The sequence below is a fragment of the Alternaria rosae genome (genome assembly GCF_020736505.1).
Source record: "Alternaria rosae strain MPI-PUGE-AT-0040 chromosome Unknown BKA58scaffold_8, whole genome shotgun sequence".
NCBI classification, from domain to species: Eukaryota; Fungi; Ascomycota; class Dothideomycetes; order Pleosporales; family Pleosporaceae; genus Alternaria; species Alternaria rosae.
Window position 1 is genome coordinate 1,221,507 of NW_025763577.1, and position 16,110 is coordinate 1,237,616.

General features: G+C 53.5%; 5 protein-coding genes across 5 annotated transcripts; 1 reads left to right on the top strand and 4 right to left on the bottom strand.

Annotated features, from left to right (window-relative positions):
- Positions 1-1,133: 1,133 nt before the first annotated feature.
- Positions 1,134-3,473, bottom strand: BKA58DRAFT_227247 (uncharacterized protein). Its single transcript, XM_046166395.1, has 2 exons — positions 2,854-3,473; positions 1,134-2,805 (listed from the first exon to the last, which is right to left on the bottom strand). Exons 1-2 carry the CDS (start codon positions 3,154-3,156, stop codon positions 1,273-1,275), a joined length of 1,836 nt encoding a protein of 611 aa, XP_046022727.1. The 5' UTR covers positions 3,157-3,473; the 3' UTR covers positions 1,134-1,272.
- Positions 3,474-4,325: 852 nt separating this feature from the next.
- On the bottom strand, positions 4,326-5,929 carry BKA58DRAFT_390147 (GPI mannosyltransferase 2). The gene is made up of 4 exons (XM_046170815.1): positions 5,591-5,929; positions 4,924-5,542; positions 4,419-4,878; positions 4,326-4,348 (listed from the first exon to the last, which is right to left on the bottom strand). The coding sequence occupies exons 1-3, from the start codon at positions 5,910-5,912 to the stop codon at positions 4,431-4,433; spliced, it is 1,389 nt and encodes a 462-aa protein (XP_046022728.1). The 5' UTR covers positions 5,913-5,929; the 3' UTR covers positions 4,326-4,348; positions 4,419-4,430.
- A 142-nt stretch (positions 5,930-6,071) lies between these two features.
- BKA58DRAFT_390148 (50S ribosomal protein L30e-like protein) lies at positions 6,072-7,418 on the top strand. Its single transcript, XM_046170816.1, has 5 exons — positions 6,072-6,129; positions 6,308-6,396; positions 6,446-6,534; positions 6,584-6,945; positions 6,999-7,418. Exons 2-5 carry the CDS (start codon positions 6,316-6,318, stop codon positions 7,259-7,261), a joined length of 795 nt encoding a protein of 264 aa, XP_046022729.1. The 5' UTR covers positions 6,072-6,129; positions 6,308-6,315; the 3' UTR covers positions 7,262-7,418.
- BKA58DRAFT_390150 (uncharacterized protein) lies at positions 7,375-9,256 on the bottom strand. The gene is made up of 2 exons (XM_046170817.1): positions 8,892-9,256; positions 7,375-8,832 (listed from the first exon to the last, which is right to left on the bottom strand). Exons 1-2 carry the CDS (start codon positions 9,113-9,115, stop codon positions 7,554-7,556), a joined length of 1,503 nt encoding a protein of 500 aa, XP_046022730.1. The 5' UTR covers positions 9,116-9,256; the 3' UTR covers positions 7,375-7,553.
- A 233-nt stretch (positions 9,257-9,489) lies between these two features.
- On the bottom strand, positions 9,490-15,493 carry BKA58DRAFT_320927 (uncharacterized protein; the record flags this gene model as incomplete). Its single annotated transcript, XM_046167786.1, has 3 exons — positions 9,490-9,552; positions 9,603-15,000; positions 15,057-15,493. 3 exons carry the CDS (start codon positions 15,491-15,493, stop codon positions 9,490-9,492), a joined length of 5,898 nt encoding a protein of 1,965 aa, XP_046022731.1.
- Between the last annotated feature and the right edge of the window lie 617 nt (positions 15,494-16,110).

Genomic DNA, 16,110 nt, shown 5'->3' on the forward strand with positions numbered 1-16,110 from the left:
AAGAGCGGGGTGGTGTAGTATTCTCCTTGTCTCTGCTCTCCTTGACGGGCGACTTGTCTCTCCGGCGCCCGCCGAACATGGCAGCCAGATTGGTCGACGACTTTGTCTTCTTCGGCTTCTCGCCCATCTCAGCCTCCTCCTGTGATCGCCGCGAATCGAATGACTTCTTGTAGGCCGGCTTCTCCTTCTCCTCCTTGTTCTCCTTCTTGGCCAGTGACCGCAGCGACACGGAACTAAGCGTCTTCTTGTGCAGGCTCTTTTTGGGGCTCGAATTGACGTCTCGCGACTTGCGCGGTGACGGCGGATTGGTGGGAACGTTCTCCGTCTGGTTTGCCGCGCGCAATTGGCTATGGGGGTGGTCTGGCGGTAGAAGAGGCGCCTGGAAGTTCGAGACAGGCATGTACGGCGGGGTGGCTATCTGATTGTTGTGCAGCGCAGCGCCCTCGGTCGGCGAACGCTTGTGGCCTTTGTTCGCAATAATAGACTTGAGCACTCCAGCTGCAGCACTCTTGTTCCGTCTATGCGAAGGTGCGGCGGTGGCCATGTCCGGCGTCGACATGATGATGCTCCAACAAAGATGGGGATTGGGGAAGCGTCGACTAAGGTCGGGGCCGGGAAGAGAAGGCTTGAAACGTGGGTTGTCTATAGCAGAAGGATGGCGGGCATATTTGGGGAGGCGATGAGGCAGATGTTCGGCATACTTTGTGTTTACGTCGCGGACATCGCGGGCGATCCCCACGGCAACGACACCAGCGCGTGGGGAGCACGCTAGGACCCGCTAGACGCCACATTCATGCGTTAGACATTAAACATTGCACCCGTCATATCTCGCCGTGGTTTCCATGGCCGTTCGGTCTTGGGTGCATCTAGACATCTCCGCACACCACCTGCATTTCCCCAGTCACGTCGCGTATTGTTGCCTCCAAACACGCGACCCTCTACACAAGCACCACCCGCTATCGTGTGTTGACATCGCGAAAGAAGCTAGCACGTAACCTCGGAGGCACTGACCGCTCACGGCAGCGTCACTTGACAACAAAAAATTGCCTTTATGCACCGCAAGCTTAATGTCGCACTGACGCCAACCGCTATTCACAACACGGGAAGCCGTTGCCGGTGTAGGTATAGAAGCGAAGGATGTATATTGTGTTGTGAAAACCATTGTACAACGCCTACTAGCACGATGGCAGGCACCCAACTATCCCTAAATGACAACAAGCCACGATGCCGCCCTTCCCCTGCGTATGCTACCACCCTGCTTTCATCCCATCCTTAGAGTTGGTTCGCCAATCCTCTCACGGTCCTCCTGCGCTTCTCCATCTCTCCAATCCTGACCAGGCCTCCCATGATAGACGTTCCTGCATCCCCACACCCAGTCGTGCCAACACAGATTCCCTTGGTAGTGTCTCCACAGTCACAGATGCTGGGCATACAGGCCGTACCGATTGGACAACTAGCTGACGTTCTGCATTGGAGAACACCCGGGTCGGTACAGTCTGTCGCATCCTTGTTGAAACAGACACCAGCGCCCTCCATGGTCGCTGCGCAGCGGCACGTCGTGGTTCCGTTGCCAGACCCGCATAGGCGGTCGAAGTTGCAGGTGGAATCGCATGGGAAAGATGCGCAGACTCCGTTGGTGCAGTATTTGCCCGCCGCGCACGCGTTGTCGCACCGGCCACAGTGAAGAACGTCAGTCGCGAGGTCGCGGCACGCGCCATCACAGAGACCAACGCCAAATCCTCCACAGATGGGCGGGCTGGGTGTTGCGCTTGTCGTGGATGTGGTCGACGATGTATCGGTGGTTGATGAAGCAGTCGTAGTACCGAACGACGACGTAGAAGATGACGACGATGATGATGATGGGGACGATGAACTGCTGGCAGACGTGCTCGAAGTACCAGAGATTGTCGGAGTTGTGGTAGTGGACGATGATAGCGAAGACGAGGATGATAAACTGCTAGCCGATGTACTCGAACTGTCGGAGGTCGGATTCAGGGTAGTGATTGATGACAAAGATGACGAAGTACTACTAGCAGACGAACTTGAGTCGCTGGAGGTCGGTGTGGCACTACTTGAAGATGAAGATTTGATACTGCTAGCTGAGCTTGCCGGGACGCTACTGGATAAGCTCGATACGTCGGATGTGCTTGACGAAGAGCTGCTTGAAAGACTCTCGGACAATGTAGTGGCCGACGAGGAGCTTGATGTGATGGTGGATGATGAAGACATGGAAGAGCTTAGCATGCTGCTTGTGGCAGGGCCTTCTGAGGTAGCTGACGAGCTGCTTGACACCGTGGACAGAGTACCTGAAGTAGTAGATGGCGAACCTGAAGTACTGGATGAGCTACTTGACGATGACATCGAATCTGTGTTAGATATACCGCTTGTGGTAGAGGATACTGTGCTCGAACTACTGGGCAAGCTGCTGGATGAGCTGCTGGAGCTAGTAGACGAATTTCCAGGAGTTGTAGATGAAGAGCTGGAAGAAGCAGATACAATCGGTGCGCTAGACAAGCTACTAGATGAGCTGCTAGACTCAGTCGACGTGGCTGAAGAAACGGAGGAATTGGATAAAGTTGGCGTACTAGGTGAGCTACTAGATCCAGTCGACGACAATGAAGAGCTCTCCGTACTGGATGACGATGTACTTGAGGTTGTGCTGCTAGAAACACTACTGGAGACCGAAGTGGAGATAACCATGCTCGACGTTGAAGAGCTCATCGAAGACGATGGTGTAATGACCGGGCAAGACGTTCCGGTGATCGAAACGCTGGTATACGTTGTAGTCTCAATATCGGTCACAGTCTATTACATCATCAGCTATTACCCATCGTACACCGGCATAGAACTCACGGTGCCAAGATAGGTGACAATGTCTTCGGTGATGCTCGCACATCCACATACAGATTTGTATTCTTGCGATGCACAGGCTTGGGAGGCGTATGTAGGCACCGGTCCAAAGACTGTTGTTGTGGACCAGTCGGTCCCAGTCGGCAGAGCTTGTCGAATCCATAGTTTTTCTTCGTCGGAAGTAATGGGCTCATCTGTCGGAAAGGGCAATACTTCCGTTGGGCACGGTGTTGTCAGAGTAGATGTCGTAAGAGTAAATGACGTGATAGTGGTGCTGGAGTAGATTGTTAGTGTGGTAGTGTTCATCTTGGGTGGGCTACAAACATTGGATGCCAGATCACACTTGTAGTAAGGAAGTCATCGCAGTCTTCTCCGGCCCTGATTATCTGACCAAACCCGCCGTTACCAAACACCGCGCGGAAGCAGTCATCCTGATTACATTGCTGTCTAGTGTCGAGAACGGCTGCCAAAGCTACGGATAGGTTGAGGAGGGTAGCGAAGGTAGAAAGCTTCATCTTGTTCTAGTAACGAATGTAGGTCGGACTGAGCTGATGAGCACGGCTATCAACCAAGGGGCTTTGGAGCAACCTTTATAAGTCGCTTTTGCTATACCAAAGACTAGGGACAAAGCTGGCGTGACCAACCCTCCTCTCTGTTCTTCCGATCCGAGAGGTCCCTCGTATTCGCTCCGGCATACTGGCTGGTGTCGGTGGCGCCGTTGTGAGACTTGACAGTGGTAATCATACTCAAGCAGAAGGCTTCTGACTCAGAGAATAGGGTATTGATCGGTGCCCCAGAATGGCGCGTTGGTGTTCATCAAGTCATTCTTTTGTCGCGAAAACAGCGGTGTTTTAAGGCTGACGGTCATGCGTGTGGAAGCAATGGGTACTGCAATGTTCTACCTCGCCCAATGTGTCGCATCCTGCAGTGGGTTCTGGTATTATGACGTTGGTTGTATACGACCGGGCTCGAATTGAAATAGTATGCTGGCACAGCAGTTTGCCATATTGTCGCATCGCCAACTTCTATACGATGATCTAGACTTCCATTGGCAGGTTGGCGCCAGTAGCGCATGCAGGTACAAGTTTGTCAGACTAATTCTCCATGGTAGGCTGAAAAGACAGGTCAGCCACTCTATGCGACGTTCGTTCGTCGTGTCCAAGAACCCATTGAAGGGTGCATGTCTCAACACTTGCGATGACCAGAGCATTAGAGAGGCGACACGAGCAGTGAGACTATAACGTGCTTGATATTATGGCAGCCCCGCGGGGATCCGTTTCGCTTTTACGGCAGTGCCCAAATTCGGATAGACGACGTACATCCTAGCCCGGTAATATGTATGCTCCTGAGTGTCCCCGATTTCTGCACCGATTTGGGTGGAGAATCAAGTTCCCGTTCAGCTGTACTGAGTGTTGTAAGAATTGAGAAAACTGCGTAATAGAAATCAGGTGTCTGATGATGGCGTTTTGACTAGTAATAAATGCGTCGTACCAGCTGTCTAGGCGTCGGGTTTCAGAGGCTATGTTGTAGGGCTTACGCCACCAACTCGTAGGTGCGATGGTACTTACATGGTCGCGGATTCAGGCCGGTGGAAGGAAGTTGGCAAAAAGCACCCCCTGCACCAAGCAATACATGACGCCACCTCTGACACACCACTTGGCTGTTTGTGAATGGTTTCCTATGCTGGAAGTGCTTTGTGAATCTGCCAACCACGTAGCAACGACTAGATACCACATCGGATAACCGGAAGCGATCCGGTTTACAATCTGGACATGAAAACTGGTAATGGCTGTTGCAGCTAGTAGTAATTGGGGTATTGCCAATTCTGGTAGCCTGCATATCGCGGACGTTCCGTTCCTGGATTTGACGGTTTCACCAGTCTGGGGTACAGGACGCCCACGCAACAGATGCTGAGCGCCGCTGTGGAGAATGGTGACACTTGATGTAAGAAGCAGCCACGAAACTGGTGCCGCTAGTATGAACAGAGGCAAGTTTGAAATGGTCCAGTAACGGAAGAGTCCTACGTTCCTGGAAGAGGTCAGACTAGTAAGGAATCGTATGGGTGTAACTCACCAGTAATGGCTTTGTACCCACGAGTAAATGCTCGGGAAGGTCTTGTCACACCACGGTCTGGTTCCAGTGCCACTGCCTCGGTCACAGAATTCCGTATATGCGAGATACTGCGGCCCGAGGAATGCCAACGCTATCAGACTACCAGCCAAGCATGTGACAGTAATCCTTCTCACATCATGTATACCCAACTGCGCAGACACAACGGAGGGTACATACCTAGCGACATCGTATAAAAGAATAAGGCCGCTAAGAAGACCATTGCTTCGCATCAGTGTCGCCGCTGCGAAACAAGCACCAGAGCCAAGCTTGTGAAAGTCCGCTCGAATCGATGACATTCTAGTCTCAGCCGCAGTTTGAGATTGAGCGTAGAGAAGCATGCCCGCGAGATTGAGTAATGAGAACATGGATTCCGCGTACGGTGCGCTCATGAAAAGGGAAGCTGGCGTAAGGATATGCAAGACAGCGGCGATAAACGGGATGATCTGTCGCCGTTGAGGTTCCAGGACCAAGGTCAATAGGCGATACAGCACTAGCACAGAGAGGAGGTGGCAGATGTTGGAAACGATGATTCCGGCCAGAGCATAGTAGTGCAGAGGAACCTGCACGTCGCCAGCGATCACTGCGAGATATCAGTGCCGACCCAAATGACTGGGCCACTGGTGCTCACATTGACCGGTTAGTCTAAGGAGATGCGAATACGCCCCGCTGAAGGCCCACGCTTGCTCGTGGACATGACCCCGCTCAGCTGCTTTCACAAAGTACAATGCGTCCCAACGGAGCAGATTGAGGACAAAACGCTCATAGCGGGAGATGAGGTCCAGCTTAGCATGGCGCCAGGGGCTCGCGTCGAGCAGTATGAGACCAGACGTGTCGTATCCGGGACCTGGGCAAAATGCAGCGAGCGAGAGAAGCAGCGCTTTCCATAGGCAGAATATTGCGATGAGCTGCGCGTTACGTCCTTTCGCGCCAAGATTAATCGCGTTCATCATCTCGCGTTGAAGTTGTCGTGGTTGACGATCAAATGGTGAGGCACCACGCTCTCATTGGGCAGGCGCTAGCGCCGGCGCTAGCGCCGGCGAAACATTGTTCCCTACCCGCGCGCACTCGCTTCTCTGGATTTCGGTGCCGACAACTTTTGCGCCCGCTTTCGAACGTTCGTCAAGTCCACCGTCGCCAATCTTTACTTCGTCGCCGCCAACACACCAGGTAAGCGCATATCCGCCATGAATGCTCGGTAGCATATCACAATCGCACGTCTCTACATGAGCGTGTCGCATACAAATGATGGCTAGAGTGGAGAGCGGCTGAAAGGCCCTCTCGCTCTTACGAGATTCAGACCTATAGTGAATGAACATTCGCTAATGGTTTCTGTTCTCTATGACAGCCTCGACAATGCCTCCCAAAGGATCCGGAAAGAAGCCTGCGGCTTTCCCCCAGGCCACTTCTAAGTCGTCTGCCGCCAAGAAGCAAAAGGTCTGCCCATTCCTCAAAGATTCAACTACAAAAGCTCACAATGGAACAGAACCCTCTCATCGAGAAGCGTCCTCGCAACTATGGCATCGGTCAGGACATCCAGCCCCAGCGCAACGTCGGCCGCATGGTCCGCTGGCCGTAAGCAAACCCTGATCCGCCGCAGATTGCAGATACTGATAATGTGCAGCGCATATGTCCGTCTTCAACGCCAGAAGAAGATCCTCAACATGCGTTTGAAGGTCCCCCCGGCGATTGCCCAGTTCCAGCACGTTGCCGACCGTAACCTTGCCACCCAGGCCTTCAAGATCCTCAACAAGTACCGTCCCGAGACCAAGGCCGAGAAGAAGGAGCGCCTCACCAAGGAGGCCACCGCCGTCGCTGAGGGCAAGAAGAAGGAGGACGTCAGCAAGAAGCCCTACGTCGCCAAGTACGGTCTCAACCACGTTGTCGGCCTGATTGAGAACAAGAAGGCTTCCCTCGTCCTGATCGCCAACGACGTCGACCCCATCGAGCTCGTTGTCTACCTGCCCGCTCTCTGCAGGAAGATGGGTGAGTACTCCAACTGTGCAAATGCATGTCGAATTTTCACTGACACACATTAGGTGTCCCTTACGTTATCGTCAAGGGTAAGGCCCGTCTCGGAACGGTCGTCCACCAGAAGACCGCCGCTGTCCTCGCCCTCACCGAGGTCCGTTCAGAGGACAAGAACGAGCTCCAGAAGCTCGTCACCGCTGTCAACGACGGTTACCTCGAGTCGCACCACAAGGACGCTTCCCGCCACTGGGGAGGTGGTATCATGGGTGCCAAGGCCAACGCCCGCATGGAGAAGAAGAGGAAGGCTATCGAGAGCGCCATCAAGATCTAAGCAGATTCTGAGGCGCTTTCTTGATTTCATGATGACTTTACGGCGTGTCTCTTATCTCTGCATATAGTCGGTTCACAATACCAACGGAGTTTAGGAGGGTTAAAAGCGGTCGGCAAACGACTGCATTGACTGGAATCAATCACGATAACGCACGCCATTCGCATGATTTGTTGCTTGTGATGTCTATTTCGATCATACATGCTGAACTCCGACTACTATATCAACTGCACTCGCATGAGTCGAACTGCTGTGAGCCTGTTTGCAAGTCCGGCGATGAGTGCGACAACCCACCCTAAAAGTCATCGACCCTTGTCCCGATACCACGCTCATCAGCTATTCTCACAAGATCCCCACCCACAACGACATCCGTAAGCCCCAACCCCACACTCTTATATATAACATTCCCCTTGATCAGCCACTCAATCAAACTCTTATGCGCCTTATCCTCCCCCTCATGATGTTTCTCCTTCTTCCCACTACTACCCCTCCTCGCCTTCTCCTTCTTTTCACTCCGATTCATCTCGCACTCACCCAACTCTACACCCCCAGTATCCAGCCCCTCCGCCTCCATCATCCCCTTCCCAGCCAAACACTCCCGTCTCCTCCTCTCCGCATCCCTCTTCAACATAACCAACTCGCCTATCTCAACAACCTGATCCGGACCCAACCCCGCCTGCACCACCTCCCCACCCTCTTTCAAAGCCTTCTCTACACTATCCACCACTACCGCCCCACTCTGCTTTGCGTGCTTGTGGAAATGGCGGTGCCCGTGCTCTGGCGCAACGTTTTGGCGTAGGATATCAGGGTGTAGTTCTGTAGCACGGGGCGAGAGGGAGCCGATGGCGGCTATGTAGCGGCCTTTTTTTCGGCCTTCGGGGTTGGTTAGGATGGGTGCGGGGAAGAGGGGGGTAGGCGAGGCGGTGCATAGGAAGAGGACGGCTGAGGAGCGGAGGGTGGCGTGCAGGAGGCGCGGGTATTCGCCGTGTCCCGGGGTGAGGATTTGGATTTTGGGGCGGTGGAGGTATTGATGTTGGGTTTCTTTTCCTGCTTCGCCTTCCTCTGGGCCTGATGCGCGTCGGTAGGTAGGAACGTGGTTTGGATCGGGGTTGAAAGTCGAAGGTGCAGAGTGGGGGTCGTAAAGTTTCTCCAATAACTGGTGTACACGTTCGAAATCTCTGTTGATAATATTGAGATGGTGGATATCAGGGCCGCGTAGCAGGAGAGCGAGACGAATGTGCCAGTAAGCTTGTTTCCCTGCGCCGAAGACTGTTACGTCGTGGACGTTTGCTCGCTTCTTAAAGAGCATTGTGCTTGCGAGGGCGGTGCGGAAGGCTGTCATTTCGGAGGAGTTTAGCATGGCGCGAGGGTTTCCGGAGCGGTCGAAGAGGGTGAGACTGGTGTTTGATGCGGATGTTTGGGTTGATGAGAGAGAGGCTGTGGTTGCTGAGCTTTTACTCGTTGGTGTGGACTGCTGGGATAAAGCGAGTGAGCTCATCGATGAAGTAACAGAGGCCGTGTCCGAAGAGTTGAACTCTGGACGTGTTGTTATTTTGACTCCAAGACTGTCATTGCTGCGAATAGTCAGTCGATGCGATTGTCATGCAATTGTGCTTGCAAGAACTATACATACCTGCTTGCCGGCGCAACCGTCATCAACCCTCCATCTTTAGTCTTCAAGCTCGTCCCTGCGGACTGGAAACTCTCACAACATCCATTATTGTCGTCTTCTTCAGTGCTGGTAGAGTAATGGTGCAGCGCATCAGCGAGGTTCTGCTGCAAGTCGAGAATGTCCTGTTTGGTCAATTGCAATAAGAGAGTGCGCACGTCCGCGTCGGAGAGTATGGTCAATGGCATTGTAGACTGGCCGGTATGGTTATGTTAGGAAACTCGTGTCGTTTGTGTGTCGCGCAGCGAGCGGTGATTTTATTGTTGATGGTCGTAACGTTCAGGTATGATGTCACATGCAGGCTCAGGTACAGCTCGGAGCGGGGGCGAGCGGCTTTAAGCACCAAGGAGCGCGCATCGGGTCGCGACTGAGTAAGCAAAAAGTTCATTGTGTAAGCAAGAGACTATCTAGAAAATGCTGTTCCCACTAGGCGCCACTGATGCAGAGCCTGTTCGTATCGCTCGTAGTCATGACCCGTCCGATCTAACTTATTGTACATTTTCGTCGCTTATGGTATCATCGAGCGTCGTTCGTAATATCCCCTTCGCTGCAAAGCTGTCGTTTAAGCGAAGTAGCTCTTCCACAACACACCCTCCAAGTCCTCCAGCTGCTCTTGTTCGAACGCCTAAGTAAAAGTTAGTACAATCCATGATCGTATGAGAGTTGAAGACTTACCTTGACATCAACATGCCAAGTATCCTGCCTAGTCTTCTTGAAGTCTGCCAGAACAGTCTTGACACTCTTGCCAACCATGCCAGGATCGGCCGCGGCCTTCCTAGCCAGCGTCGCCAATACATCCGGCAACCAGGCTGGCGGAGGGCTCTGATATGGGAAAGCTTGAATAAGCGCACCGAGACCTAGGACAGCTGCGTGACGCGTCAGGACGAGCTTGCCTTGCTCGGTTGTCGGTGTTCCGGGGTTGCGCTTCTTTGGCAATGGGTTCTTGTTGAGCTGCTTGGTGAACCGCTCCTTGAGTGTAGAGACTTGGCGGTCGCGGAACGCAATTGGCGAGCAACGAATCATGCCCGATAGTGTGGTGGCAGCACCCATCCGTACTTCGAGTTGTGTGTCTGACAGCATAGCGGAGACGCAATCAAACATGCTCTGTTGCTGTTCCTCGCTCATGAGGAAGAGTCGGCGGAAGTAGATGACTTGGATGTTGATGAGGATCCTAAGACGCTGATGCCAGCTTGTCGCGTTGCGTCCGATGCGAATGAGGGCAGAAATGAAGTCTGAGTCCTCACCTTGGCGATGCGGGATGTTCGGCAGGTGGCGGAAGACATGATAGGCCAGCGACTGTAATTCGGGATCTTCCTTGATGTCCATCATGTGTAGCAGCTGCTCCATGAAAACATCGGGGAAGAACCTGACCAGCGAGGTACACTCGTAGGATGAGAGCGTAGAGTCGAGCCAGAGAAGAACAGTCTTACCACCTGATGTGTACGACGAAGGTGTCTGTTGACCTGCCGGACGCTCTCCGCGCCAGACCTCGAGGCGATCGAAGACCTCGGTGATGGTTTTCGTGAACTCTTCCGTAGGCTGGTAGGGGCGTTCACCAATTGAAGAAGCGTCCTTTTGCGCCTTCATCAGCGTGTCGACATCCTTGTACGATTCGTGGTAACGTGTCCTAAAGATACTCGCGATAGTCTGGCCCATGGCTTCTCGCACGCCCTTGTACGGATGGTCGAGATGCTTCATGAAGTCTTCCAAGATCGGCTTCTCGAGACGGAAGTGCCAGCCCGCATCGCAGATACATTGCGTGAGCAAGTGGACTTTGGAGCTCTCTTTGAAGGCAGCGTTGGACTCCATGTCAAGGCGGAAGCTAGCTAGCCAGTCGACCAGCGGCCATCCTCGGCGTGGATCCTTAGACTGCAACACAACATGTAGGAAGGTAGTCCAGTAACCAGAGTTCTCTGGTGTCAGTCCGTCTTGGAAGATGCCACGAACGATGGGGAACACATATTCCCATACGGCTTCGCGTTGGTCTGCTTTGAGATCTGGGGCGCATGAGAGCAGTGCGGCCATGATCTCAGCGGTGGCACGATGCTGATGCTTGTCGCTTCCATCAGCGTAGACAGACTGGGTCAAATCCTTGATGTCTTCGAACGTCGCCTCTGTCAACCCGCAGAAGACTAGGTCGAATGAATGAGTCAAAACCATCGCGCTTGACATACGGAACCTGTCGGCGCTGTTGTCACGTGGCTCTTGCTTCATGAACGCGAAGTAGTTGGAGAACCAGGATCGAGTTAGATGCTTGGCGATCTTTTGGCGGACGCCAGTCTCGACATCATCATACGATAGCTGGGGCGCATTGGGCTTGAATGCTGTCATGCTCTTGTTCCACACAAGCCAGCCAGGGTAGTCAAAGTCGACGTAGTACTTGGCTTCTGGCTGCGCAAATGAGGCGAGGTACTCCTCAGTCCAGTTTGGGTCCTCTGGCTTGGTCGGTACCGAGATCTTATCTGGCAGCTCTTCTTCGCTGAGCAAGTACTTTTCGTAGTTGTGCCCGGTGATCGCACGGGTCTGGATGACGGAGTATAAGCCGATAAGTGCTCCAGCGTAGAGGCCTCGCAGACTTGGGTGTTGATCGATGGAGCCCTTCGCGACGAGATCAATCATCTCATCAGAAGCAATGCTGTCGTAACGCATTCCAAGATTAACGATGATGGCTGCAGTCCGGCTGACCTTCTTCCAGTGCTCGGTCTTGGCAATATCAACCAGCTCCTTGGACAGCTCAGCCTTCTTGCCTTCGATGCGAGCGCGCTTCTTCTTGATGTAGTCCCGACGCTTGTTGACTTTGGTATGCACACTATCGCCGTCACTGGAGTCGATAGCGTACGCGATCGCTTCCACAACCTCCTTCGGGAGGATGACCATGCGCTCCATCGCCTTACCCATGTCCATGATTTGGAAAGTAGCGTTAGTCGCTAGCTTTTGCACCGAAGGCTTATCGGCACCGGTGACCTCGATGAACGCCTTGATGAGCTTAGGCGTAAATCGCCAGTCGCGGCTGATGGTCTTCGCCAGGCTGCCGAACAGAAGAGTAAACATCGCACCCTTGATGCGAGGGTAGTCACTCTCGGCAACAGCCTTGACGAAAGCATCCAGTAGAGGAGGAATGACAAGAGGCCTAGCACCCAGCACGCACTTAACGGCTGACTCATTGGCTGTCTGTGCGGTGCGCCGGATCTCGGTGTAGACTGAGATACTGGATTCGGCGAGATCGAGCAGCAAGATCATGTCGAGATCTGTCTTGGGTCGTGGATTAGCATTGTGCCGTAAACGCTGCAGATGGTAAACGTTTGCGCGTCGAACCAGTAGAGGTCGTGGGTATTGCTTTCGCAGTCCACTAAATCGGAAAGGTCGCTCGTCGTTCTCTAATAGCCTAGAGATTCTATCAAGCACATGAGCAGATCGCTCGATGCCAACATCGATGAACCACGACCGATAGGCGTTGTACAAAGAGTTGAAGCACGGCACGTCGTCAGGCTGCTTCTCGATCAAGAATTGATGTACGTTGTGCAACATCTGGCCAACCTGTTCGCGAAGATCGTGAATGAGGTTGTAGTTGTTATCGCCACGACGCAGAGGGTAGCCGGCTTCGTACTGGAAGGTAGGCTTGACCTCTTCATCTTCAGCTTCGCCTAGGCCGGCATCATCATCAATGCCTTCTGTATCCATCGCGTCAGCGTCAGAGTCATCATCGGACTCGGTGGCGCCATCAGCAGCCTGATCATGCCGAACATCAAACAAAACGGAGATACCGGAGATGATCAAGCGCAGCAGAACAAGATTTCGAGAAACCTCGTCGGACCAATCTTTGCCAGTGCCTTCGCGCTTAATCGGCGAGTCTGGTTGCGTCAGGGCTTTGAGTGCCTTCATCGAGTTGTTGGCATGAGTTTCGAAAAGCTTGACAGCGAAGTCAATCTCGTCGGAGCTCGGAGTATGCCACTTGATATTCAGCTTCTTAATATCGACCTGTCTACCCCACGACTCTGTCGACAAGCCTTGCGCAAGCTCGTCTTGCTCGTAGATCGAGTAGTCGATGGTGTAGGTGCATGTAAGGTTAAGTAGCAAGTGATGGATGAAGTTGGAAACATGTACGGTGGGCGTACCGCGGCACTTCTGCTGCATATATTCTGCAATCTCGAAGAGCTCGTCTTTCCACTCAAGAACTGCGTCACCAACATGGACAACACACATGCTAAGAATGCAAAGGTTCCAAACAAGGGCACGATCGCGAGGAAGCACCTCGGCGCCTGTTGTTCGCGTCGATCCAGCGCCAATCTCATCAATCTCAGTACGGATACCTGCCAAGAGATGTGGTAACAGACGCTTCAGTGCCTTTTCGGGATTGATCTTGACAAGACTGTTGCAAATGAACGCGATTGCATCCTTGGCTTGGTGAACGACATGGTTTGTGATGAAGTTCGCAATCTTGTCAAGGGCAACATCGTACAGCTCGGGAGAGAGTGCCGCCAGCAGCGGCGTGAAAGCAGCTGGTAGCTGGTTAACCACGTACTCTTCGGGAGAGCCACTGCGGACCCTAGACGCATCGGGCAGATTTTCCAAGAGCGTGAAAACGCGACCAAGGAATGTAATCAGGAATTCGTTGAGACCAGTTGTAGATGACCGCAGGATCATCGCCTCGTCCTCGTCACTGAGCTCCTCGTCGTAATTGATCTCAATGTTGCCGTTGGCGCTTTCTAATCGTTCGACTTGTGCTGTAATCCATTCCAAAGCAAGCCCTGTGTTACCGCCAGCGTCATTCATGGGCGAAGTTGCTCCGTCGCGAGATGTCTCATCCGACGCTTTCCGCGCCTTGGTGAGGTCCTGAAATGGAATGAGGTAGCACACGCCTTGGACGTATTGCAAAGTATGCACAGTCTTTTCCAGGTCGTTGGCGTCAATACCAGGGAGTGCAAGCCCGAGCACAGAAGTAACGTGACACCGGAAGCCCTTTGTCTTAGCCATGACCTTGGAGAGCATGTGCAACGCACGTATTGAAGAGATGGTGCGATGTACCTCGACAAGCCCTTGCATTGCGGGGTAGATGCGCTGCAACGCGCCAGGGAGAATGAGGTTGGGCTCAAGGTGTGCCAGGCTTTGTAGGGTGGACAAGGCGTATTGTACGGCTTTGTCGCTCTTGGAGAAGATGCCCATGAATGTAACCTCTCGTAGACAGAGTACGAAGCGCCTTTTTACTGCGTCGTTCAGCTTCCTCTCTTCTGGCACATCCATCTCCCCGCTGTGCTCTCGATTCCACCGCAGCACAAATATGTCGGCCAGGTAGTAGACAAACTGCGCCAGAGGTCTAGTCCAGCTACCCGAATTGGATGGATGGAAGAAAGTCTCCACAGCCTGGATGAGTCCTTCGAGCTTAGTCAGGATTGAGTCAGAATGCTCTGCACATGCAGGTGATAACGACATGGCGATGATGCGGGCGATGTGGTGAGTCGATGGGTGCTTCCGCGGGTCACGGTCGAGCATCACAGCGAGTCCAGCACCGAGATCAACAGTGTTACTGTATGGCGACGTGGCTTGACCGACTGGGATTTCCAGTAGCCGCAGGATGGCTGTGAAGATCTGAGATGACTGCTCGCCGGTGAACACTCCGTATTGTGAGAAAGGTACATGCGCCGCGGTCAGGTTGTCCCTAGACAGCCTCGACAGTGTATCAATGTAGTGCGCATCGAAGAGCCGCGACCGATTGACGAGCGACCATAGATGGAAGAAGGTTGGGAGATATTCTTGAGGCAGCAGTTGCTGCATGTCCTCAGGTGCAGGGTGGGTTGGGAAGAGCAAGTTTAATAAGCCAACCACGACAAATGCGTTCTCGCTGAACGATGTGCTGAAGAAGGGCAGAAGCTCTTCCAGTATAGCCGGTATCTCCTTGGGATCGAAGTACGACTGCGCAAAGGTGCACATCTTGGTCAACGTGCGAATATTGCGCTTTACATTGGGCGGGTGTGAGCCTCCGGATTCTGAGGGCAGGACGAACATCTTCAGCTCTCTATACAGGGGTCGCCAGTCGAGTATGAGGTCTTTGCCGGGTCGCAGGTAATGTTTGCGCCTGTCGCCGTGTCAGTCTCCACCCATCATCCAAACTCTAATGCTCGTGTCACTTACTTCGTCAGAACCATGAACATGCTCGCAAAGCGCTCTGCGACCAGGTAGTCCAGACCTGGAGCCAGCGCCAGCTCGTAGTAGAGCTTCACGAGCTTCACGCGCGTGCTGCGGGGGAGGTCGAACTTGAGCGATAGCCAGCCTCGGATCTCGCGCGTCCAATGTACAGCGCCAGGTGCAAAGTCGCCAGCCGAAACGGCAATGTAGAGGTGCTTCAGACATGTATTGAGGCTCTCCTCGCGATCGCTCTGGTCTTCTGTCTGGTATGGAAGGTATTCGAAGTAGGGGAATGTCCGTGGACGGCGCCGGTCGTCTGCTCCGTTGACGCCACCGTTGGGCTGCCGCCAGTCGCTACCTGGTGACGTAGCACGAGAGGTATCAGGGCCGGAGCCAGTATCGAGGGCGCTCATGAGCTGTGATATCCGTTCGCTGACCGCCATGGTGCCGGTTGGGGGTCGTGGAGGTTGTGGTGGGGGGTCGTGAGGCGTGTGCCTAGGGCGTAGTGGAGGGACGAGTCTTGGGAACGTGCAGTCATCAATGTACAGCTAGCAATTCACAGTCGAGGGCAGCCGGGACGGATTGACTATAGGCACAAACAGTCAGCAAGTGGTTGACGTGTAGTCGTAGTCGCGGACCGTGGAATACAGAGTAATCGCAGCACGTGGGGCGGGTGAAGTGCCGTGCGCGCTACTTACTCCACAAATGCGCCGTGTACAGCAGAGTCCGGGTGTTGGGCGTGATTGCGGGAAAGATGTCGTCGGGTACAATGGTTGACGGAGCGAGTGGTTCATGTGGGTAACCGGCGCCTCGTCCTGATGACATCTAGTCTGGAGCTCCAACCCTGCAACTTAGGCGAATGAGCGGCGGCAGCGTCGAGATCGTGGGGGGGAGACAGTCGCTGTCGCTGTCGCTGTCGAATGTTTGCAGTACAACTATTTCACTCGTTTAATCTCAGAGAGACTCGTACGCGCTGCTGAAAGGAAAAGTGCGCGGTGATTCATCACATTCCGGCGAAACGCGCTATATATCATCGGACCTCCGCCAGGCACTCAAAGAC

Bases quoted from the DNA above. Each gene is read 5' to 3' on its own strand.
- BKA58DRAFT_227247 (XM_046166395.1), bottom strand. From the start codon at position 3,156: ATGAACACTACCACACTAACAATCTACTCCAGCACCACTATCACGTCA. The intron at 2,806-2,853 runs GTGAGTTCTATG...ATGATGTAATAG, and splicing joins TTGTCACCTATCTTGGCACC to ACTGTGACCGATATTGAGAC.
- BKA58DRAFT_390147 (XM_046170815.1), bottom strand. From the start codon at position 5,912: ATGATGAACGCGATTAATCTTGGCGCGAAAGGACGTAACGCGCAGCTC. The intron at 5,543-5,590 runs GTGAGCACCAGT...GATATCTCGCAG, and splicing joins CCTTAGACTAACCGGTCAAT to TGATCGCTGGCGACGTGCAG. The intron at 4,879-4,923 runs GTGAGTTACACC...GACCTCTTCCAG, and splicing joins TGGGTACAAAGCCATTACTG to GAACGTAGGACTCTTCCGTT.
- BKA58DRAFT_390148 (XM_046170816.1), top strand. From the start codon at position 6,316: ATGCCTCCCAAAGGATCCGGAAAGAAGCCTGCGGCTTTCCCCCAGGCC. The intron at 6,535-6,583 runs GTAAGCAAACCC...GATAATGTGCAG, and splicing joins GGCCGCATGGTCCGCTGGCC to CGCATATGTCCGTCTTCAAC. The intron at 6,946-6,998 runs GTGAGTACTCCA...GACACACATTAG, and splicing joins CGCTCTCTGCAGGAAGATGG to GTGTCCCTTACGTTATCGTC.
- BKA58DRAFT_390150 (XM_046170817.1), bottom strand. From the start codon at position 9,115: ATGCCATTGACCATACTCTCCGACGCGGACGTGCGCACTCTCTTATTG. The intron at 8,833-8,891 runs GTATGTATAGTT...GACTATTCGCAG, and splicing joins ACGGTTGCGCCGGCAAGCAG to CAATGACAGTCTTGGAGTCA.